Source organism: Coregonus clupeaformis, unplaced genomic scaffold, assembly GCF_020615455.1.
Source record: "Coregonus clupeaformis isolate EN_2021a unplaced genomic scaffold, ASM2061545v1 scaf0135, whole genome shotgun sequence".
Lineage (NCBI taxonomy): Eukaryota > Metazoa > Chordata > Actinopteri > Salmoniformes > Salmonidae > Coregonus > Coregonus clupeaformis.
In genome coordinates this window covers 567,307-592,032 of record NW_025533590.1, presented here as the reverse complement: position 1 = coordinate 592,032, position 24,726 = coordinate 567,307, and the positions used below count along the sequence as shown (strand labels likewise).

The window sequence follows — 24,726 nt, the reverse complement described above, 5'->3', positions numbered from 1 at the left end:
CACCACCATGTTCTCAGGGTGATGAGAGGTGTTGGGTTTGCGCCAGACATAGCATTTTCCTTGAAGGCCAAAAAGCTCAATGTTAGTCTCATCTGACCAGAGTACCTTCTTCCATATGTTTGGGGAGTCTCCCACATGCGTTTTGGTGAACACCAAACGTGTTTGCTTATTTTTTTCTTTAAGCAATGGCTTTTTTCTGGTCACTCTTCCATAAACACAGCTCTGTGGAGTGTACGGCTAAAAGTGGTCCTATGGACAGATACTCCAATCTCTGCTGTGGAGCTTTGTAGCTCCTTCAGGGTTTTCTTTGGTCTCTTTGTTGCTTCTCTGATTAATGCCCTCCTTGGCTGGTCTGTGAGTTTTGGTGGGTGGCCCTCTCTTAGCAGGTTTGTTGTGGCGCCATATTCTTTCCATTTTTTAATAATGGATTTAATGGTGCTCCGTGGGATGTTCAAAGTTTCTGCTATATTTTTTATAACCCAACCCTGATCTGTACTTCTCCACAACTTTGTCCCTGACCTGTTTGGAGAGCTCCTTGGTCTTCATGGTGCCGCTTGCTTGGTGGTGCCCCTTGCTTAGTGGTGTTGCAAACTCTGGGGCCTTTCAGAACAGGTGTATATATACTGAGATCATGTCACACTTAGATTGCACACAGGTGGACTTTATTTAACTAATTATGGGACTTCTGAAGGTAATTGGTTGTACCAGATCTTATTTAGGGGCTTCATAGCAAAGGGGATGAATACGTATGCATACACCACTTTTCCGTTATTTATTTTTGGGCATTTTCTAAAACAAATCATTTTTTTCATTTCACTTCACCAATTTGGACTATTTTGTGTATGTCTATTACATGAAATCCAAATAAAAATCAATTTAAATTACAGGTTGCAATGCAACAAAATAGGAAAAACGCCAAGTGGGATGAATACTTTTGCAAGGCACTGTATCCAGCAACTTCGCACAGCCATTGAAGAGGAGTGGGACAACATTCCACAGGTCACAATCAACAGCCTGATCAACTCTATTCAACAGCGATGTGTCGCGCTGCATGAGGCAAATTGTGATCGAACCAGATACTGACTAGTTTTCTGATCAACGCCCCTACCTTTTTTTTTTAAGGTATCTGTGACCAACAGATTCATATCTGTATTCCCAGTCATGTGACATCCATAGATTAGGGCCTAATGAATTCATTTCAATTGGCTGATTTTGAAACGGTAACTCAGTAAAATCTTTGAAATTGTTGCATGTATATTTTTATTCAGTGTAGTTACACACACACAGTGCTTTTGACAATGTTTTCAACTTACAGTGGGGAAAAAAAGTATTTAGTCAGCCACCAATTGTGCAAGTTCTCCCACTTAAAAAGATGAGAGAGGTCTGTAATTTTCATCATAGGTACACGTCAACTATGACAGACAAAATGAGGAAAAAAAATCGAGAAAATCACATTGTAGGATTTTTTATGAATTTATTTGCAAATTATGGTGGAAAATAAGTATTTGGTCAATAACAAAAGTTTCTCAATACTTTGTTATATACCCTTTGTTGGCAATGACACAGGTCAAACGTTTTCTGTAAGTCTTCACAAGGTTTTCACACACTGCTGCTGGTATTTTGGCCCATTCCTCCATGCAGATCTCCTCTAGAGCAGTGATGTTTTGGGGCTGTCGCTGGGCAACACGGACTTTCAACTCCCTCCAAAGATTTTCTATGGGGTTGAGATCTGGAGACTCCAGGACCTTGAAATGCTTCTTACGAAGCCACTCCTTCGTTGGCCAGGCGGTGTGTTTGGGATCATTGTCATGCTGAAAGACCCAGCCACGTTTCATCTTCAATGCCCTTGCTGATGGAAGGAGGTTTTCACTCAAAATCTCACGATACATGGCCCCATTCATTCTTTCCTTTACACGGATCAGTCGTCCTGGTCCCTTTGCAGAAAAACAGCCCCAAAGTATGATGTTTTCACTCCCATGCTTCACAGTAGGTATGGTGTTCTTTGGATGCAACTCAGCATTCTTTGTCCTCCAAACACGACGAGTTGAGTTTTTACCAAAAAGTTATATTTTGGTTTCATCTGACCATATGACATTCTCCCAATCCTCTTCTGGATGCACTCTAGCAAACTTCAGACGGGCCTGGACATGTACTGGCTTAAGCAGGGGGACACGTCTAGCACTGCAGGATTTGAGTCCCTGGCGGCGTAGTGTGTTACTGATGTTAGGCTTTGTTACTTTGGTCCCAGCTCTCTGCAGGTCATTCACTAGGTCCCCACGTGTGGTTCTGGGATTTTTGCTCACCGTTCTTGTGATCATTTTGACCCCACGGGGTGAGATCTTGCGTGGAGCCCCAGATCGAGGGAGATTATCAGTGGTCTTGAATGTCTTCCATTTCCTAATAATTGCTCCCACAGTTGATTTCTTCAAACCAAGCTGCTTACCTATTACAGAGTCAGTCTTCCCAGCCTGGTGCAGGTCTACAATTTTGTTTCTGGTGTCATTTGACAGCTCTTTGGTCTTGGTCATAGTGGAGTTTGGAGTGTGACTGTTTGAGGTTGTGGACAGGTGTCTTTTATACTGAAAACAAGTTCAAACAGGTACCATTAATACAGGTAACGAGTGGAGGACAGAGGAGCCTCTTAAAGAAGAAGCTACAGGTCTGTGAGAGCCAGAAATCTTGCTTGTTTGTAGGTGACCAAATACTTATTTTCCACCATAATTTGCAAATAAATTCATTAAAAATCCTACAATGTGATTTTCTGGATTTTCTTTTCTCAATTTGTCTGTCATAGTTGACGTGTACCTATGATGAAAATTACAGGCCTCTCTCATCTTTTTAAGTGGGAGAACTTGCACAATTGGTGGCTGACTAAATACTTTTTTTCCCCACTGTACATATTTGACACATGTTGATATACATGATTACATTGTGCATGTTCATTTTATATATTTTATTAGTCCTCTCTCGACAAACAGAAAATGCATCCCTCCCAAACTTGTACCCAGTATCGAAGGCTTGGCTTGACAATCTCTGATTGTCATTCAACGTTTTGGTGTTTTGTATTAGATGTCTCTATCCATTCATCAAATGGATGCTGGAATTATATTAGAGTGGAGTGGACTAACGTGCACAGGTAGCCTATTCAGATTAAAACATTGTGAGTGGTTGTGTTTATGCCACAGGTAAATGGCAATACATTTTAAAAGTTAAATAACAAATATGTAGGCTATATTAGGTTCTAGGTGCGCGGGGAATAGCAGGTTGGATCGGAAAGGAGGCAGAATGTGCCTAAGCTTTCCTGAATAACTGGGACTGCTGTGAGCATACAGTGCTTTCAGAAAGTGAAATGGATTAAATAGATTATTTTTCAAAATAGGTTTTTACAAATGTTTGCTAATTTATTGACAACGAAATACATAAATATCTCATTTACATAATTATTCAAACCCCTGAGTCAATACCTTTGGCAGTGATTACAGTTGTTAGTCGTTCTGGGTAAGTCTCTAAGAGCTTTGCACACTTGGATTGCACAATATTTGCCCATTATTCTTTTCAGAATTCTTCAAGCTCTGTCAAATTGGTTGTTGATCATTGCTAGACAACCATTTTCAAGTCTTGCCATAGATTTTCAAGCAGATTTAAGTTAAAACTGTAACTCGGCCAGGAACATTCACTGTCTTCTTGGTAGGCAACTCCAGTGTAGATTTGGCCTTGTGTTTTAGGTTATGCTGAAAGGTGAATTCATCTCCCAGTGTCCGGTAGAAAGCAGACTGAACCAGGGTTTCCTCTAGGATTTTGCCTGTGCTTAGCTCCATTCCGTTCCTTTTTTATCCTAAAAAACTCCCCATTCCTTAACGATTACAATCATACCCATAACATGATGCAGCCACCACTATGCTTGAAAATATGGAGAGTGGTACTTAGTTAAATGTGATATATTGGATTTGCCCCAAACATAACACTTTGCATTACTTTAGTGCCTTGTTGCAAACAGGATGCATGTTTTGGAATATTTGTATTCTGTATAGGCTTCCTTCTTTTCACTCTGTCAATTAGGTTAGAATTGTGGAGTAACTACGATGGTGAAATCCCTTAGTTGTTTACATCCTCTCTGGCAACTTAGTTAGGAAGGACGCCTGTATCTTTGTAGTGACTGGGTGTATTGATACACCATCCAATGTGTAATTAATAACTTCACCATGCTCAAAGGGATATTCAGTGTCTGCTCTTTTTTATCTTTACCAATCTACCAATAGGTGCCCTTATTTGCAAGCAGGGGCGGTGTGTTCAATAGGGCGATATGGGCGACGCACTGCCAAACGGGAAAAGGAAGGGATTTTTTTTTATCACGGCAACAGTAGTTATCAGTGTTGTAATGTCCAATCAGGCTAAAGTCGTGCTTCAAATGGCTCCCCCCCCTTTTGGGGCGATTTCAGTCAGGTTGAAAATCGCCCAGAAGTCTGTCATAGACTCCCATGTAAAATCTATTTTTTTCAAATTTCAGAGCTTTCAATACAATCTCTATGGGTGTCTGAGGGCTTGCACTTACGCGCTTTCGTCATACGTAACGTAACCATGAACGTAACTAAGAAAAGAGCGGATTGTGTCTTTGAAAGAAGTTCCTTTTTGTCGGCGAACAAATGAAGATAAATTGGCAACGAAACAATTAGGACCTCCCAGACCAAATTTAATAATTCAACAGGTTTCTACTAAAGGCGGAAAGTCCTACACCCGAGGATTTTCCAAAAATTGGTACGAACGAAAAAATAACATTGCCACTCAACTGGATGAGGGATACAGGCTAGCTGTCCGCCGCCACAACGATGAGGTTAGTGTTGATAATCACAAGTTTACTGGAGAACTGAGACCAAGTAGAGACTTTGGACAGGGTGGATATGGTATAATAAAGGCAGTTTATTCAGAGGTAAAGATATCTGGAATCGCGTGCACGGACCCGTTCGTCAAACTCTTAGGGAGCTATACATTAAGCCCCATTACTTACCATATCAGATAAGAGAAATTGCTGCAGCTACATATATTTTACATCCTGGCCCTACATAGTTCACTATTTGCATCACTTACCAAAATATTACATGTGGTCATATATGCTTGGAAAGTGGAGATGCCATAGAACGTCAAAAAAGTAAACATTGCTGGAGACACATTGCCGTTTTGGAGAAGACATCGCGTTTGCTAGCGAAGAGATTTGTTGTGGCAAATGAACTTGGGCTGGGAATTGCCAGGAACCTCACGATAAGATATATGCATTGCGAGTCTCATGATTCTATACGTATTGCGATTCGATACTGTGATTTTATTGCGCACCATATGTCTGTTGCAGAGGGATCAGAAAGCCATGAGAACGAAGTTTTGATCAGTCATGGAAATAAAAGTGCTGAAAACAAATTGGCTCCCAATGTGAAAAGATTGAGAACAAGCTATGAAGGAACAATAATGGTGTTTTGGTGCAGGTACAGCCAACTAGCGCTAAAATATTGCGATATTGTCAATACAGTATATCGTAAAGTATCACTATGTAACTCGATTTCTTTCATCCCAATCCCTCAAATTAACGGTAAATAACTGAATTGTTTGCCCCACATTTAGCTAAGATGATTAGCTAGCCAGCTAAAATGTTTTATTTAGTTAGCAGTCGCATCTACAATAGTTTACTGTCAATAACATGTCTCCAAAAATGACGTGGTGTCTCCAATTGTGTTGACATTTTACAATTGCGATGCGCATCCATGAGTATCCACTTTCTGTAGCTCAGCTGGTAGAGCACGGCACTTGTAACGCCAAGGTAGTGGGTTCGATCCCCGGGACCACCCATACACAAAAATGTATGCACGCATGACTGTAAGTCGCTTTGGATAAAAGCGTCTGCTAAATGGCATATTATTATTATTATTATTATTATCTGAAGAGAGCCCCGAAACATTGTGTGCAGACATTTTATGCAATAAATGAAGTAGGTTGAATCTAGTAGTTCTGATCTTCTGATTGGTCCTGATGAGTTGGGCGAGGTCCCCTCCAGGCTACTGTCACTGTTGCATTGGCTCTGAGTCGGGTTCTCTGTCTTCAAATGTTCAGCCTAAGAGAGGGGATTTTTTTGTGTGTGTGTGTGTGTGTGTGTGTTTAACAGTGATGATGTGTGTGTGTGTGTGTGTGTGTGTGTGTGTGTGTGTGTTAACAGTGATGATGTGTGTGTGTGTGTGTTGTGTGTGTGTGTGTGTGTGTGTGTCCTCAGAGCAAGAACTCGTGAGTTGGAAGAACTGAGAGGCCTATGGCGTGGGTGTTGTCCTTGGCCACCTGCTGACAAGGCTGACAAGATAGGACCCTTTTGTCCATTGTTATTGGATAGGAACAGAACTTATAACCAGCTCCTGACCTAAATAGATCTTAGCACAACATTTTACTCAACATATCATATTCCATATTCACTATAACAAATATATTTACTACGACATTAGCAAGAACCGCCACATCCTCAGCCGGCTAATCCAGTGTGTGAAGTTTTGCGGAGTGTTTGAGTTAGCTTTGCGAGGCAAAGATGAAACTGAGTGCTCCACCAACCCTGGTAAGCCAACACTTTTGAGATCAGTCAATAAATGCTTCTGGTATTGACTTATATGCTGCCCCTGTCTTCATGTTGTTGCTGGACATATCTTTTTTTAAATCACCTAAATCATCAGAAAAATTGCCCCCCCTGAGAATTTTTTCAGGAGCCGCCACTGTTTGCAAGGCATCGGAAAACCTCCTTGGTCTTTGTGGTTGAATCTGTGTTTGAAATTCATTGCTCGACTGAGGGACCTTACATATAATTGTATGTGTGGGGTACATAGATGAGGTAGTCATTCAAAAATCATGTTTAACACTATTATTGCACACAGAGTTCATGCAACCTATTCTGTGACTTTTTAAGCAATATTTAACTCCTGAACTTATTTAGGCTTGCCATAGGGGTTGAATACTTATTCACTCAAGACATTTCATATTTTTATTTTTAATTAATTTGTATTTTTTTTATTCCACTTTGACATTATGGGGTATTGTGTGTAGGCCAGTGACCGAAAATCTAAATTTAATCAATTTTAAACTCAGGCTTTAACACAACAAAATGTGGAAAGGGGTGTGAATACTTTCTGAAGGCACTGTATGTGGCCACATTATTATAGGACGACCTGGGAGAAGGACGATCCGCAATAGGCATTCAGTATTAAAGTAAAAATACAGACAGGCTGGCCTGCTACTCTGCCTTTCTAGACCGTATAAACTGTCTAGAGTAGACTCACAACCGATCCAAATGGAATGAAGCATTCAAATCACAGGGATTTTGCGCCGTTATTCAAATGACATTTTAACTGCAGTTTACAGCGTAGAGTAGAATTTTGTACTCACTTGGAAACAATAATGCTATTATTCATTGCATTGTGGTGTTGTAGGCTAGTTTATAGGTATGATCTTTTTATTGTCCCTAACCAAGATCAATGGGGGAGCTTTTTGAGCTGCGTGTCTCATGTCTTCAATGTTCTTTCATGTACAATGACACACCTAACCTCTCCGCTGCTGATCAGCCATTCCTCTATGTTCTTGTGGATTTATGTTGAAAATAGTTGCAACCTTTAATAATTTTATGTGTGGTATAATTTCTAGTTAGCATATTGCAGATCTGGACAAACGATCCACCCACCACTATTGTCACTATGAATGGTGGATAGAGGGCAGGATGGACTGTTAGACTGGTAGACTATATTGACCTGCGGTATAGTAAGCGAGCGGAAAAGCGTAGTGCATAAGGGAAGTACCAAATCACCTTGATATGGGAGGCGTGGGCAAGCAGATGAGGAAATTTGTCTAGGATGGAATAAATTATATCGTAAAACCTGCAAAATGGTGAATGTAAACCTGGGAAAAAACACACTATCCTCCCCTGTATCCAATAAAAAACCACACAACCCTCCCCTATTTTGGACCAACCCCCCCACCCCAGTACATTTCAAACTGTCCCTAAATATCAGTATGGAATGTTCTTTATATTCTACCAAGTCAGTAGAATGCTGTATGTGTGTAACCCTGTAGGTTATTATCAGTATGGAATATTCTAGTATGGAATATTCTTCCATATTATACCAAATCAGTATTGTGCTGTGTAAACCTGTAGATTATCAGCAGAGCCCCAGGTCATGTTCCTATAGACCCACAGGGCCAGGCAGAGGCAGTTCTTCTTCTCTCTGTATAGGAAAGTGTCTTATTCAATCAGACCAGCTCATTTAGTGATTTACAACTTTTCTCTCTCACTGAGACTGAGAAATATATCCCCGCCTCCCTATCACAGTTCTCATAATTTTCTATGACAGAGAAACACACAGCAATACTCAGAACATTTTAGAAATAATAATCTTTATTTGGTGCAGAATAGGAACACTTTTGGTACTTATTACAAATCCAAGAATAAGTCTTGTTTGTTGAGCTGAATTAGAATCACATCATGCCATCTACCATTTCTGCTACATACATTTGGGAAAGAAAAAGAAACTCCAGCCCAAACGCCATACCTGCGTGTTCTATTGCACAATTACACCTCCAATTTCATCTCTGCACCGAAGAGATAACTCAGCCAAGTACAGACATGGTCTATTGGCTGGCAGGCTGTCAACCGCCTCGCTTAGCCAAAGGATTAGAAGTCACAGACAGAATCGCTGCGCTTGGTTGTCCTTTAAAACAAAGCACAAGGATGCGTCTGAAATGACACCCTATTCCCTATATAGTACACTACTTTTTAGGGAATAGGGTGCCCTTTTGGATGAAGCCAAGGTCTTGTGTGACGTATTATATGATTCGTTGTGAAGAACTGGTGGCACTGTCTGCCAGATTCTCTCCACATTTGGGTTCTGACGTCAAACAATAAATCAAGCTAGCTGCTCTATGGCTTTTATAGCAAGCTCAGCAGCACCTAGGCCTACAACCATGTACCTGACTGTATAGAATAAACCAGAGTAGTCAACTCATCTTAGATACTTAACATACAAGTTCTGTCCAGTTTTTTCACGACTCACAGAAACATGGCAATTGTGCATAAATAATTAATTAGAAAGCCAATACTCAGACAACCCACCCTTTTTGTTTATTATATTAGAAATGTAAAAGTCCAGCTTCTGTTCAAAATGTATACAACAGTCTTAGGTTTTTACTAGGTAGGTTGTCTTTGTATAAAAGCAAATGCCCAAAATGTATCCAAAGCGCTGAGATAAACACAGCAGTAGCAGAATAAGGCTGCAGAAGTATGCAATAAGCTGCATCTCAGCATCTAGGATCTGTCTACATTCTATTACAGAAAACATATGAAGTAATTCATTAATTCAACTTCCATCTGAATCCTCTGCTATATATACACATCACATAAAAAGCAGAAACTACACAAACATTACATGTCTGATGCCAGGAATGGTATGATGCCTAATCGGCCAATATACTGTTGCCCTGATCTGATCAAATATGATTAAAACTGTTATTTTAGCATCAGAATAATGGAATGACAATGATTTATTTTGGTCACTTCACAATTTTCCTTTTGGTAGAATAATTCAAAGCTGTTTATAAACGCTACACAACCACTTCTATAAACATGGACGTTATGATTTATCTTGTGAATCTTGAAATTCCAAATGACATAAATGATCATGTTGGATCATCTTATTACCCAGATGGTGCTGTGGTGTTGTCAAAGGGAAGTTGACCCTAATCATCCTTTATGAGCGCTCGTATCTTATCAGTTACACTTATATGTTCTCCCATAATTACATCATATAAAGAGCTTATATATTTCAACGCAAACATGAGTAAAGGATATCGTCACTTTCTTTTAGACTTACCTCAAATTATTTACTAATTTTTCCACTTAGATATAGGTCAAAAAGTGAAGATATCCTTTAACTTCTTAACCCCCCACACCCCCCCCTCCCCCATAACAGGGAAGGAAAGCCCCTATCAGTTGTCCATGGCCTTGACGTGGACAGAGGACAGACACCGGCCCATACTGTGGAAGAGGGGGGTGACAAAAATGTCTGTAAGGCTGCTCCAGACCACCTGAACAGAGGGCAGGGCCATCAGACAGCTCCGCACCACCGGCATCAACACCCTGGAAGGAGAGGACGACAAAAGCAGGTTTAACTTCGCATCGCACACATACAGTATTCTTCAAATGCACAGAATGTGTAGGCATAAGTATTACCTGCATACATATTACATTACGAGGAACATATAGCCTTGTGTTGGGTGTAATATCAGTTGCATGAGGTGTTCCTAACAAGTTGCTGCAGAGTCCAGAGTACCTTGTAACATGAATTCTAACACAGCCTTCTTGATCCTCTTACTTTGTCCATTTGGGATACGCGTAAACAGTTAATGCTGACTTTATGAATGCTTGGAGCCTGCAGTATGTACAAAAGGCGGCAGGAAGCCTAGCAGTTAGAGCTGTTGACCTGTAACCGAAAGGTCACTGGTTTGAATACACGAGCCGGCAAGGTGAAAAATGTGTCGATGTGCGCTTCTGCAAGGGACTTAACCCTAATTTGCTCCAGAGGCGCCATACTACTATGGCTGACCCTGTAAAACAACACATTTCACTGCACCTATCTGGTGAAATTGTATTTTTGATTGAACTGTATAAGGCTACGGAATGTGTTTTTATAAGAGTGCCTTCTTTTTGCCACTACATCTTGTGATACTATCTACCAGACACGTCTTTTGACCAACCACAGGGTCAACTGTTTCTCATAGCTACCATTCTATCCTCTACTGATCTCTGCCTATGTCACCAAAGCCATATTTAAATTGCTTATCCTACATAAAAGCTGTGACAGACAGTGCAGACTGACTCTTCCTCTACACAATGATTATTCCTCTACACAAATGGCACCCTATTCCCTATATAAAGCACTACTTTTCAAATCAAATCAAATCACATTTAATTGGTTGCAAACACATATTTAGCAGATGTTATTGCGGGTGTAGTGAAATGCTTGTGTTCCTAGCTCCAACAATGCAGTAATATCTAACAATACACAACAATACACACGAAATATTAAAATATTAGGACGAGCGAATACAGTGTATTCGGAAAGTATTCAGACCCCTTCACTTTTTCCACATTTTGTTACGTTACAGCCTTATTCAAAAATTTATTAAATAACAACTTTTCCTTAATGGATTAAATCAAAACATTTCCTCATCAATCTACACACAATACCTCATAATGACAAAGCAAAACAGATTTTTAGATTTTTTTTAACAAATAAAATAAAAAACAGAACTTCCTTATTTACATATGTAGAGCTCCGAGACAGAATTGTGTTGAGGCAGAGATCTGGGGAAGGGTACCAAAAAGGGTACCTTAGCAATAGGGAAAAAGGGCCTTGGTCAGGGAGGGTTGATGATCACTTTGACAGAGCTCCAGAGGTCCTTTGTGGAGATGGGAGAACCTTCCAGAAGGACAACCATCTCTGCAGCACTCTACCAATCAGGCCTTTATGGTAGAGGGTCAGACGGAAACCACTTCTCAGTAAAAGGCACATGACAGCCCTGTCACGCCCTGGCTCGGGGGACTCTCGTATGTTGAGCCAGGGTGTTAGTTTCTATGTTTTGTGTTGTAGGTTGTGGGTCTAGTTTTGCTTTTCTATGTTGGCCAGGGTGGCTCCCAATCAGAGACGGCTGTAGCTCGTTGTCTCTGATTGGGAGTCATACTTAGGTAGCCGTTTGGCACTCATTCTTTGTGGTTTCTTGTTCTTATTTGGTTTGTGTTCAACCGTAGACATCACGTTTTCGTCTGTTGTTTTGATCGTGTGATCATACCCTAATAAATATAAATATGTTCACCTTCAACGCTGCGCATTGGTCCTCCTCCTTAGACGATCGTGACAGAAGAAACCACCAAAACTGGACCAAGCAGCGTAAAGAGGAGAGAGGAAGGACTTGGGATCAATGGAGTAGGGGTCTCGACTGGGCTAAGCCAAGTGAAGAGCAGAGAGGTTGGAATTGGGAGCAGTGGAGTGAGAGTTGGGCGAGAACCTTGGAGGCCTGGTCCACGGGGGAGAGACAAGCCCAGAAAATGTTTAGGGGGGGGGCTCACGACGGGGCAGCAGGAGGCCGCGATGGAGCGGTCCAGCGGGTTGGCAGAGGAGGCCGCCAGGTTAAGGGGGCCACTGGTCACTAAGGGGAAGGAAAGTGTGGAGGCACGGCGAGAGGTACTGGGGTGTGTTACCAGTCCGGTCCGGCCCGTTCCTGATCCCCGCGTAGGGCCAGGGGTGTGTGTCCCCAGTGCGGTCCGGTCTGTTCCTGTTCCTCGCATCGCGCCTGTGGTGCGCGTCGCCAGCCCGGTCCGGCCTGTTCCTGCTCCCCGCATCGAGCCTGTGGTACGCTTCGCCAGCCCGGTCCGGCCCGTTCCTGCTCCCCGCACCAAGTCAGTGGTGCGCTTCGTCAGTCTGGCACGGCACGTGCCTGCTCCCCGCACCAAGCCTACGGTGTGCGTCGCCAGCCCGGCTCGGCCCGTTGCTGCTCCCCGCACCAAGTCAGTGGTGCGTTTCGTCAGCCCGGCTCGGCCCGTTCCTGCTCCCCTCACCAAGTCAGTGGTGCGTTTCGTCAGCCCGGCTCAGCCCGTTCCTGCTCCCCGCACCAAGTCAGTGGTGCGTTTCGCCAGCCCGGCTCGGCCCGTTCCTGCTCCCCGCACCAAGTCAGTGGTGCGTTTCGTCAGCCCGGCTCGGCCCGTTCCTGCTCCCCGCACCAAGTCAGTGGTGCGCCCGTCAGCCCGGCTCGGCCCGTTCCTGCTCCCCGCACCAAGTCAGTGGTGCGCTCGTCAGCCCGGCTCGGCCCGTTCCTGCTCCCCGCACCAAGTCAGTGGTGCGTTTCGTCAGCCCGGTTTGGCCCGCTCCTGCTCCCCGCACCAAGTCAGGGGGTGCGTTTCGTCAGCCCGGCTCGGGCCGTCCCTGCTCCCCACACCAAGCCAGTGGTGTGCGTCGTCAGTCTGGCACAGCCCGTGCCTGTTCCACTGGTGCCTGGTTCGGCACGGGTCAGCTGCTTCACGCCGGAGCTAGAGCAATCCGCTCCACCAGTGTGCAGTCCAGCTCCGGTCAGCAGGGCCAGACCGGACCAGGGGTACTTTGGGGGTTAGAGAGCGAGTGGGGATCATGCCCGGAGCCGGATCCGCCGCCTAGGCGGAGTGCCCACCCGGTCCCTCCTGTTGTGTTTGGTTGGCGCGGTCGGAGTCCGCGCCTTTAGGGGGGTACTGTCACGCCCTGGCTCGGGGGACTCTCGTATGTTGAGCCAGGGTGTTAGTTTCTATGTTTTGTGTTGTAGGTTGTGGGTCTAGTTTTGCTTTTCTATGTTGGCCAGGGTGGCTCCCAATCAGAGACGGCTGTAGCTCGTTGTCTCTGATTGGGAGTCATACTTAGGTAGCCGTTTGGCACTCATTCTTTGTGGTTTCTTGTTCTTATTTGGTTTGTGTTCAACCGTAGACATCACATTTTCGTCTGTTGTTTTGATCGTGTGATCATACCCTAATAAATATAAATATGTTCACCTTCAACGCTGCGCATTGGTCCTCCTCCTTAGACGATCGTGACAAGCCCACTTAAAGGAAACAAGATTCTCTGGTCTGATGATACCAAGATTGTACTCTTATGCCTGAATGACAAGCATCACATCTGGAGGAAATCTGGCACCATCCCTATGGTGAAGCATGGTGGTGGCAGCATCATGCTGTGGGGATATTTTTCAGAGGCAGGGACTGGGAGACTAGTCAGGATCGAGGGAAAGATGAACGGAGCAAAGTACAGAGAGATCCTTGATGAAAACCTGCTCCAGAGCACTCAGGACCTCAGACTGGGGTGAAGGTTCACCTTCCAATAGGACAACGACCCTAAGCACACAGCCAAGACAACGCAGGAGTGGTTTCGGGACAAGTCTCTGAATGTCCTTGAGTGGCCCAGCCAGAGCCTGGACTTCTCAGGAGAGACCTGAAAATAGCTGTGCAGCAACGTTCCCAATCCAACCTGACAGAGCTTGAGAGGATCTGCAGAGAAGAAGGGGAGAAACTCCCCAAATACAGGTGTGCCAAGCTTGAAGTGTCATACCCAAGAAAACAAACTCTTTATATACACTACCAGTCAAAAGTTTGGACACACCTACTCACTCAAGGGTTTTTCTTAATTTTTTACTATTTTCTACATTGTAGAATAATAGTGAAGACATCAAAACTATGAAATAACACATGGAATCATGTAGGAACCAAAAAAGTGTTAAACAACATCAAAATATATTTTATATTTGAGATTCTTCAAATATCCACCATTTGCCTTGATGACAGCTTTGCACACTCTTGGCATTCTCTCAACCAGCTTCATGAGGTAGTCACCTGGAACGCATTTCAATTAACAAGTGTGCCTTCTTAAAAGGTAATTTGTGGAATTTCTTTCCTTCTTAATGCGTTTGAGCCAATCAGTTGTGTTGTAACAAGGTAGGGGGGTATACAGAAGATAGTCCTATTTGGTAAAAGACCAAGCCCATATTATGGCAAGAACAGCTCAAATAAGCAAAGAGAAATGACAGTCTATCATTACTTTAAGACATGAAGGTCAGTCAATATGTAAAATGTAAAGAACTTTAAAAGTTTCTTCAAGTGCATTCACAAAAACCATCAAGTGCTATGATGAAACTGGCTCTCATGAGGACCGCCACAGGAATGGAAGACCCAGAGTTACCTCTGCTGCAGAGGATAAGTTCATTAGAGTTACCAGCCTCAGAAATTGCAGCCCAAATTAATGCTTCACAGAGCTCAAGTAACATACACATCTCAATATCAACTGTTCAGAGGGGACTGTGTGAATCAGGCCTTTATGGTTGAATTGCTGCAAAGAAACCACTACTAAAGGACATGAATAATAAGAAGAGACCTGCTTGGGCCAAGAAACACGAGCAATGGACATTAGACCGGTGGAAATGTGTCCTTTGGTCTGGAGTCCAAATTTGACATTTTTGGTTCCAAATGCTGTGTCTTTGTGAGACGCTGTGTGGGTGAATGGATGATCTCCGCATGTGTAGTTCCCACCGTAAAGCATGGAGGAGGAGGTGTTATGGTGTGGGGGTGCTTTGCTGGTGACACTGTCTGTGATTTATTTATAATTCAAGGCACACTTAACAAGCATGGCTACCACAGCATTCTGCAGCGATACACCATCCCATCGGGTTTGGGCTTAGTGGGACTATCATTTGTTTTTCAACAGGAAAATGACCCAACACACCTCCAGGCTGTGTAAGGGATATTTTTCCAAGAAGGAGAGTGATGTAGTGCTGCATCATATGACCTGGCCTCCACAATCCCCCGACCTCAAACCGAATGAGATGGTTTGGGATGAGTCGGACGGCAAAGTGAAGGAAAAGCAGCCAACAAGGGCACAGCATATGTGGGAACTCCTTCAAGACTGTTGGAAAAGCATTCCAGGTGAAGCTGGTTGAGAGAATGCCAAGAGTGTGCAAAGCTGTCATCAAGGCAAAGGGTGGCTATTTGAAGAATCTCAAATATAAAATATATTTTGATTTGTTTAACTATTTTTTGGTTACTACATGATTCCATATGTGTTATTTCATAGTTTTGATGTCTTCACTATTATTCTACAATGTAGAAAATAGTAAAAATAAAGAAAAACCCTTGAATGAGTAGGTGTGTCCAAACTTTTGACTGGTACTGTACATATATATTTGATGGGATGTGTAGACAATATGGGCAGTATTTGGATAGAATATGTAGTATTTCTGAAGAATAGTATATTTACAGCACAGTGGAGGCTCCTCAGAGGAGGAAGGGTAGGACCATCCTCCTCAGTGAACTTCATTAAAAAAATGTTTTACAACATTGAAAAAGTTATCCTTTTGAGATAAAACTATACTAAATATATTCACGTCACCAAATAATTGATTAAAACACACTGTTTTGCAATGAAGGTCTTCAGTAGCCTCAACAGCACTCTGTAGGGTAGCACCATGGTGTAGCTGGAGGACAGCTAGCTTCCATCCTACTCTTGGTACATTGACTTCAATACAAAACCTAGGTGGCTCTTGGTTCTCATCCCCTTCCATGAACTTACTCAGTAATTATGACAACTTCCGGAGGACGTCCTCCAACCTATCAGAGCTCTTGCAGCATGAACTGACACGTTGTCCACCCAAACAAAGGATCAGAGAATGACTCTAGGACTGAAAGCATAAGCTACAGCTAGATAGCACTGCAGTGCATAAAATGTGGTGAGTAGTTGACTCAAAGAGAAAGAAAGACAATAGTTGAACAGTTTTCAACAAATTAATGTCTTCAAAAACGAAGGAGAAGCAAGAGAGAGAGAGATTTCATCATTTTTTTCACTTTCAGTTTCACTTACTTAGCTAGCAAATGCAGCTGGCTAGTTTAGTTACTCAAACACCCGGCTCAAACAGAGGGATGCTATGTTAGCTAGAAGGCTATGGCTATCCAACACAACATTGGAACTCTTCCAAGTCAAGGTAAGCTTTTGGTTTTCTTAATTTATTGCCACCGGGGCCCGCCAGTCTAACTGCTTACTGACCATACACTGTAACATTACTGCATGATCGTAGCAGGTTTACTAACGCATTAGTTATATTAGCTATGTTGACTAGGACGTTACTTAAGCTAATATGGGGACAACGATGTAGGCTGTGTGTAGCGGTTATGACATGGTTTGGCTTGGGAAGGTTTTTTCGCCTGGTCACATACAGCTGATGTGTTGTTCATTGAAGTCCACAAACGAAGGGAAAAGGTGAGAGGAGGAGAGTGCATAGAGGCTAGAATGAATACAACATGGCTGTTATGAAAGTGAACTCTGTTTATGCATGATCAGGGGTGTATTCATTCCGCCGATTCTGTTGGAAAATGTTTCTTAAACGGAAGCAAACAAAAATGGGGATAAAAATACCTGAATTTGTCCAATAGAAACTCTCGTTTGCAACTGTTGGACTAACTAGATAAGCTAGATGCAGGCAAGAGTGTGCAAGGCAGTATCGAATGTGTCACTGTCTGTCATCTCAAATATTTCTCTGGACCTGTGTGCACCTACGTTGTAAACTTTAATTCATAGGCTAGGTATTAACCTCATGATGGGTATAGGGAAAATGTGAGTATCATGTAGTAGTCTAAACCTATCGATGTTACATTGAACTGGGTGAATAGAATAGGAACGACAGTCATCCAACATGCTGTAATAGAAATAAGGCCATGCTCATTTTAAAAAATGGTCCTCCCTCATCATAAACTGCACTGTCCTCCACTGGTACAGTAATGGTTGAAAAGGATGGCCTTGACTAGAATACAGTATATACATATGACGTGGGTAAAACAGTGTGTAAACATTATTAAAGCCCAATGGGCACTGGTCAAAAGTAGTGCACTATGTAGGGAACAGGGTGCCATTTGAGATACAGCATTGATTTTTGGCAAAAGCAATTCTGAACAGAGACTGAGACATTGAGAACCTAGTCCATAAACTATACTAAAGGTCGTATTAGAGTTACTTTGTGACATGCCCACAAAACATGCCCACAAGCAATCTGTAGCCTATCTATTCTAGTGGAATGTCCCACTCTCCTATGAAAATAGGCCTACGGTGGTGCAAAGCAGACTAGAATGCCAACTATCTGGCAGGGGTTAGGGGGCTTTTTTCCACTACCAGCTGAACAGTGCATTCCTCTTAACTTTCCATAAAGTGCCTCACTTTTGTACACAGATCTGGTGTTCTTTTAGCAAGCAGCCCCTTAGCTAAGTGACTCTTAGGCGGAATTTGTGAATGTCAGGAGTTGCATGGTTTGCCTTCAACCTAACCACTGTGTCCACTGGCATGCATACCGTACATATTGGAAAATAGGCCTATATATGGAAAAGCTATGACATAATTGCCTAACTAAAGTAAAAACAATGACAACACATTCATAGTTGTACCCTACATATTACATTTAATGGTATAAATAGATATGTCAGTATGCCTACCAGTCTTTCTGTGCAAACTGTCTACAATGGGTCAAAACAAATAGGCAGCAGAGCAGGCAATGGAAAATGTGGCCCTTGGCCAAGCTCTGAAACAACAAGATAGCATGTGATGTGTTCCTACCAAATATGAATACAGCTGAGGACCCCGAAGACTATCCCGATGATAAATGCCATGGGAACAGCGAGGATTGTGGTCAGTATTCGGTAGAATACATATTTGACCAGTTCGAAGACGGCGTGACTTCCTATCCATACTCTGTCGAAGCTGTGGCTGGAACTGGGCTCTGCGATCACATCATCAAAACCAACCTGGGGAAGGAGACAAGCGCTTGTCAGGTATCAGTCATGGACTCGCTCACATACCCATTTGTCATATTCTGTCCAAACGAACATATAATCAGGAGTTTACAGCCAACTTGGAAACTAAACCCACAGGCAATACCGCATGAAATCTGCAGCTATTATACATGAATAAAAGTATTGCTATGATTAGTTTATTACATATGGCAAAGCGACAATAACGAAAGTATTGATCTACAGCTTGATAAACGCTTATCAGTACACTGGTGTTTACTTTGTGAAAACCGGAGCGCACCGTGCGCTGATACACTGATATGGTAGCTTACCTTTAAGTGCGCGTTTATGTCATTGGGATCTCGGTCTGGGATCTCCGCGTAGACTTTGTCTTTTTTCGACAAAATCGGTTCTATTGATCTGTTGAACTCGTCCTCGTCCATGATAATACTCGTCTCGTAATTCTCCTTTTCGAGACCCATTTTCACTTCACTGGCGGCGCGGTGAGCAGTGGAGAGCTCTCTGCATTTGAGACTGTGCCTGCGCGCATGAAACGGACCTACGCCCAGTGCGGATAGCCGCGCAGCGTAGGGTAGACACAACAAGCAAAGTTACGTCCCCATGCTATTTGCACTGTTTGACTCTGTATTTGTTGAAGAATTGGTCAGATTTATAAAATAATATGAACTCGGCTATATTTTGCAAAATTGTAATTGACGTTAGTTAACCATTTGAGATTATTTGTTTATATCCTAACATTTGTATAGGCTCTACACCCTAGTCATTATGTTATACATTTTAGTCATTTAGCAGACGCTCTTATCCAGAGCGATTTACAGGTGTAATTCGGGTTAACTCCATTGCTCAAGGGCTCATCGACAAATGTTTCACCTAGTCAGCTCCGGGATTTGAATCAGCGACTTTTCGGTTACTGGCCCAACACTTTTAACCACTAGGGTACCTGCCACCGCAAGACCTCTTCATGCACCATTCACCTTTCAGATAAGCATGAGGTGTCTGAGTGCCAAGTCACAAAAGGCCTTAATCATCACAATAATCACAGCTGCCTGTTTGATAAAATTAGTCTCCTTCCTTCAATTCCTCTGGCTCTCTTTTCCCTCCTCCTCCACTATCACACTCTCCAATTAAATGGGATGTGGAGGAGAGAGATGAGAGGAGGATGAAATAAGAGTGATGTGTATGTGAGTTTGGGAAACGTGTGTGTGTGTGTGTGCGTGTGCGTGTGTGTGTGTGTGTAAAGGAACATTGAGTGCATTTTGTGCATGTTTCATGAGGTTCTTGCAGATTTATTGCACTTATTTATTGAGTTCAGTGACCTTTCTTTCTGCCGATACTGAACATACTTTGGAGCAATTTTAGAATCCCTCTCAGTCTTCATATTTTTAAAGCCAGGCACATGAGGCTGCTCATAATAATGGCCGGAACGGAGCAAATTGAATGGCGTCGAACACCTTTGAAAATATGTGTTTGATGTATTTGTTTCCATTCCATTGAAGATATTACCACGAGCCCGTTCCCCCTAATTAAGGTGACAGCTACCTCCTGTGAAGCCAGGATATACTTACATAGAATATAGACATATTTTTCAAGTGTTGGGATTATTGTCACACTGACCCAAATGCATTTCTAATAATCATATATACAGTGCCTTCGAAAAGTATTCAGACCCCTTTACTTTTTCCACATTTTGTTAGGTTACAGCCTTATTCTAAAATTGATTAAATTGTTTTTTTTTTTTCCCACTCATCAATCTACACACAATACCCCATAATGACAAAGCAAAAACAGGATTTTATAAATTTTTGCTAATTTCTGCGAAGCAACTTGGATTGCCTGGATACAGCCCTTAGCCGTGGTATATTGGCCATATACCACAAACCCCCAAGGTGCCTTATTGCTATTATAAACTGGTTACCAATGTAATTAGACCAGTATGTAGAAATGTTTTGTCATACCCGTGGTTTATTTGATATAACACCTCTGTCAGCCAATTAGCATTCAGGGGTCAAACCACCCAGTTTATAACAAAGAAAAATCACTTTTCTCTGGAAACAATGTTCATATACTCTTTCAACCTTAGTGCTTAGAATAGCCAAATATATTCCCACCAACCATTGCATTTGTTTGGCTTCTTTCTGAAGGCTTTAGGGTCAACTTTAGGGTTAAACTAATGCATTCTGGAAATGTAGCATTTTCCCCATATTGAACAAAATGTATGAAATATAACAACTTAGAATATTTGCGTACAGTTTTGTTTTCCTTGATCATTCATGTACACTACCGTTCAAAAGTTTGGGGTCACTTAGAAATGTCCTTGTTTTCCAAGAAAAACATACATGAAATTAGTTTGAATAGGAAATATAACAAAATGCATAGGAAATGTAGTCATTGACAAGGTTAGAAATAATGATTTTTAATAGAAATAATAATTGTGTCCTTCAAACTTCGCTTTCGTCAAAGAATCCTCCATTTGCAGCAATTACAGCCTTGCAGACCTTTGGCATTCTAGTTGTCAATTTGTTGAGGTAATCTGAAGAGATTTCCCCCCATGCTTCCTGAAGCACCTCCCACAAGTTGGATTGGTTTGATGGGCACTTCTTACGTACCATACGGTCAAGCTGCTCCCACAACAGCTCAATAGGGTTGAGATCCAGTGACTGTGCTGGCCACTCCATTATAGACAGAATACCAGCTGACTGCTTCTTCCCTAAATAGTTATTGCATAGTTTGGAGCTGTGTTTTGGGTCATTGTCCTGTTGTAAGGGGAAATTGGCTCCAATCAAGCGCCGTCCACGGGGTATGGCATGCCGTTGCAAAATGGAGTGATAGCCTTCCTTCTTCAAGATCCCTTTTACCCTGTACAAATCTCCCACTTTACCACCACCAAAGCACCCCCAGACCATCACTTGCCTCCACCATGCTTGACAGATGGCATCAAGCACTCCTCCAGCATCTTTTCATTTGGTCTGCGTCTCACAAATGTTCTTCTTTGTGATCTGAACACCTCAAACTTCGATTTGTCTGTCCATTACACTTCCAATCTTCCTCTGTCCAGAGTCTGTGATCTTTTGCCCATCTTAATCTTTTCTTTTTATTGGCCAGTCTGAGATATGGCTTTTTCTTTGCAACTCTGCCTAGAAGGTCAGCATCCCGGAGTCGCCTCTTCACTGTTGACATTGAAACTGGTGTTTTGCGGGTACTATTTAATGAAGCTGCCAGTTGAGGACCTGTGAGGCGTCTGTTTCTCAAACTAGACACTCTAATGTATTTGTCCTCTTGCTCAGTTGTGCACCGGGGCCTCCCACTCCTCTTTCTCTGGTTAGAGCCAGTTTGTGCTGTTCTGTGAAGGGAGTAGTACACAGCGCTGTACGCCATCTTCAGTTTCTTGGCAATTTCTCACATGGAATAGCCTTCATTTCTCAGAATAAGAATATACTGATGAGTTTCAGAAGAAAGTTATTTGTTTCTGGCCATTTTGAGCCTGTAATCGAACCCACAATTGCTGATGCTCCAGATACTCAACTAGTCTCAAGAAGGCCAGTTTTATTGCTTCTTTAATCAGCACAACAGTTTTCAGCTGTGCTAACATAACTGCAAAGGGGTTTTCTAATGATCAATTAGCCTTTTAAAATGATCAACTTGGATTAGCAAACACAACGTGTCATTGGAACACAGGACTGATGGATGCTGATAATGGGCCTCTGTACGGCTATGTAGATATTCAATAAAAAATCTGCTGTTTCCAGCTACAATAGCCATTTACAACATTAACAATGTCTACACTGTATTTCTAATCAATTTTATGTTATTTTAATGGACAAAAAATTTGCTTTTCTTTCGAAAAAAATGACATTTCTAAGTGACCCCAAACTTTTGAACAGTAGTGTATATAATGACATGTTTGAAGTTTTATGTAGCCTACAAGATGCATATTGGTAGAGACTACACCTAATATAGAATAGAGGCATTTGAATTTCAATGAAATTAAATTATATTTCCTTTAATTCGAATTCAAATTTCAATTCTGTATCCTGTTTACTATTTCATTTCAAATTCAATTCAAATTCAAGAATTGAATTGGAATTTAGAAGGCATTCTGAATTAAATTCTAAATTGAGCACAACCCTGCTTTGTAGGCCAGGGCTGTGTGCGTCGGCAGGTAGCTTAGTTTGTGCTTGTGAGTGTGTGTGTTTTGAGTGTGTTTGTGTGTGTGTGTTTGTGACAGCAAGGCAGGAATCCAGTCAGCAGGGACAACAGAGAGGAGTTCTGCCCCCAGCGTGGTGCAACAATACAAACCCACAATCCCCAGGATTAAACACACAGGGCTTTTCTGACAGCCAAGCATTCAACGAGGGAGGCCCGGCTGGCTGGTTGGCTGGGGTAGGGGTGGAGGGTAGCCGGCCAGTGATAGTGTGGTGAGGGCCGGTTGCATGACAGTGTGTATTCTCGTAATTAGTCTCGCATTGCCGTACCTCCAGAATCATGTCATTGTCACGCCTCCCTTGGAGGTCTGGAGAATTTTCTATTGCAAAAATGGTTTGAATGGTCCGCTGAATGGTCAAGATTTTGATTGGATGTTACATTTCAAGAACCCTTCCCCCTTAGAAGGGGTGCTGCGTGTTATGTGCGTCACTGTTTTCCATTCAGGTAGTTGTTGCCTATGCTAGTTTTAAGTTCTAGTTATTAAGTTATCAAGTGTGGTCGACAGTCTGCGGTTTAAATTTATTGAAACTGAAATTGGATTACGCTGGTAAAGTCAAACGTCACAACACGCTCTAAACTGCTCTGGTGACAAACACACTTTGGGCCTTGTCTCCATTTGTCCACAAGGCTGTTGAATGCGCTTTGCTATCACCGGAAAAATCTTGAAGATTGCATATTATTTGGTTTTTGTAAGGACCCAAAAAGCTGTTCAACTAAGTAAATACATTTGGAAAATGTTAAAATAATTATGTATTACAGTACTAGTAGGCCACTTTGTAGGCTAACTCAACTGAGCTGCTAGCTAGCTAGATAATTTTACACACTGTTTAGCTAAGTTAATTAAATGTCAACAGCTAGCTAACTTTCTTTTAGCTAGCTATCTTGATGTAATCATTGTAAATTAAAAACACAGTCTGCAAATGCATTTGTAGATAACAGCCATGGAAGAGGTGGAAATTGCAGCTCCATCTGCCAGTAAAGGGAGAGTGTAGGCTACTGGATAGCCTAGGCAGCTGATATTGCATGGGCGCTAGATCTGCACAATTGGCAGCCTAGGCTAGCTACTGGATAGGGCAGGCAATTTTGTGGGAGGACATTATGAAAAGATTCTCCAGTTCCAGTCCCTAGAGGGGAAAACTTTGAGGACAGAGAGATAATAGCAACATAATATTCAATGCTGCCTAATTTGAGTATAATAAAGCCTGTTTCTTTGTGATGTTTTCTGTCCTCAGATATGGAAAGCTGTGAAAGACTGTGTTTGCAGATGAAGAGACAGGTCACGAGACTAATAGAGCATTTCCATACACGATATACCCCAGTGTTTTACCCAAAAGGCTCAGTCTTTTCTGTTTCCATTTACGCGGACCGGCACCCGTGTCTCACTGGGCCATGGCTCCGGTGGACCTGCTCTCATTTGGGATCAAAGCCAGGCCACTGGTAGCGCTTTCATTTACATAACAATGGCTAGCTGTGAACTTTAACACCTTTTCACAAAGCAACTGTGTATGCCAGCAGTATTTTTGTATACAACGCTAACTGGAACACCTCAGCCAGTAGATCAGGGATCAGTGGAGCAAGGTTGGCCACCCCTAATATGGAGTTTTTTTTGTTTCACCTGAAATTATGCTTTAGTAATAATTGCCTAAATGTTACTACTCAATGACCTAACGTTGTTTAGACTAAGATGTCTATTCTTTTACATACGAGTTAGCTTATTTGTACATTTTGTAGTGATGAAGGGTTGATTCTTTGAAGTGGTGTTTAAACTTGATTTAATTGTTAAACCATTATTCAAAATTAACTAGGGTCAATGTTGATTAATTACATATCACAATCCTGCAATAAAGAGGGAAGGGGTTTTGTTCTGTCTCTAATATGTCTGTGTTTCTGTGTTGTATTCTCAAATGAACATTTCCTTTTTGTCTAGTTGTAAGATCTCCAATCTGTTTTATTGGATTGTCACTCTGTCTCAGTATATCAGCTATCTGAATCCATTTCGCTGCTTATCATATGGTATGCATCGCCAATGCAGCTATAGGCCTACAATATGATTGTATTACTGGCCTTATGGGGATCTGTCATCTCAAGCAGAGAATAGCTAAACTCACACACTGTTTATCGACACTACCGGTCAAAAGTTTTAGAACACCTACTCATTC

General features: G+C 42.2%; 1 protein-coding gene and 1 long non-coding RNA gene across 2 annotated transcripts; one reads left to right on the top strand and one right to left on the bottom strand.

Moving 5' to 3' along the window:
* Nucleotides 1–8,385: 8,385 nt before the first annotated feature.
* LOC121531534 (caveolin-2-like) lies at nt 8,386–19,273 on the bottom strand. The gene is made up of 3 exons (XM_041836784.2): nt 18,676–19,273; nt 18,171–18,358; nt 8,386–10,144 (listed from the first exon to the last, which is right to left on the bottom strand). The coding sequence occupies exons 1-3, from the start codon at nt 18,823–18,825 to the stop codon at nt 9,994–9,996; spliced, it is 489 nt and encodes a 162-aa protein (XP_041692718.1). The 5' UTR covers nt 18,826–19,273; the 3' UTR covers nt 8,386–9,993.
* LOC121531535 lies at nt 18,269–24,441 on the top strand. Its single transcript, XR_005994160.2, has 2 exons — nt 18,269–18,385; nt 23,800–24,441. It is a non-coding gene; the product is annotated as an uncharacterized LOC121531535 (long non-coding RNA).
* Nucleotides 24,442–24,726: the final 285 nt, after the last annotated feature.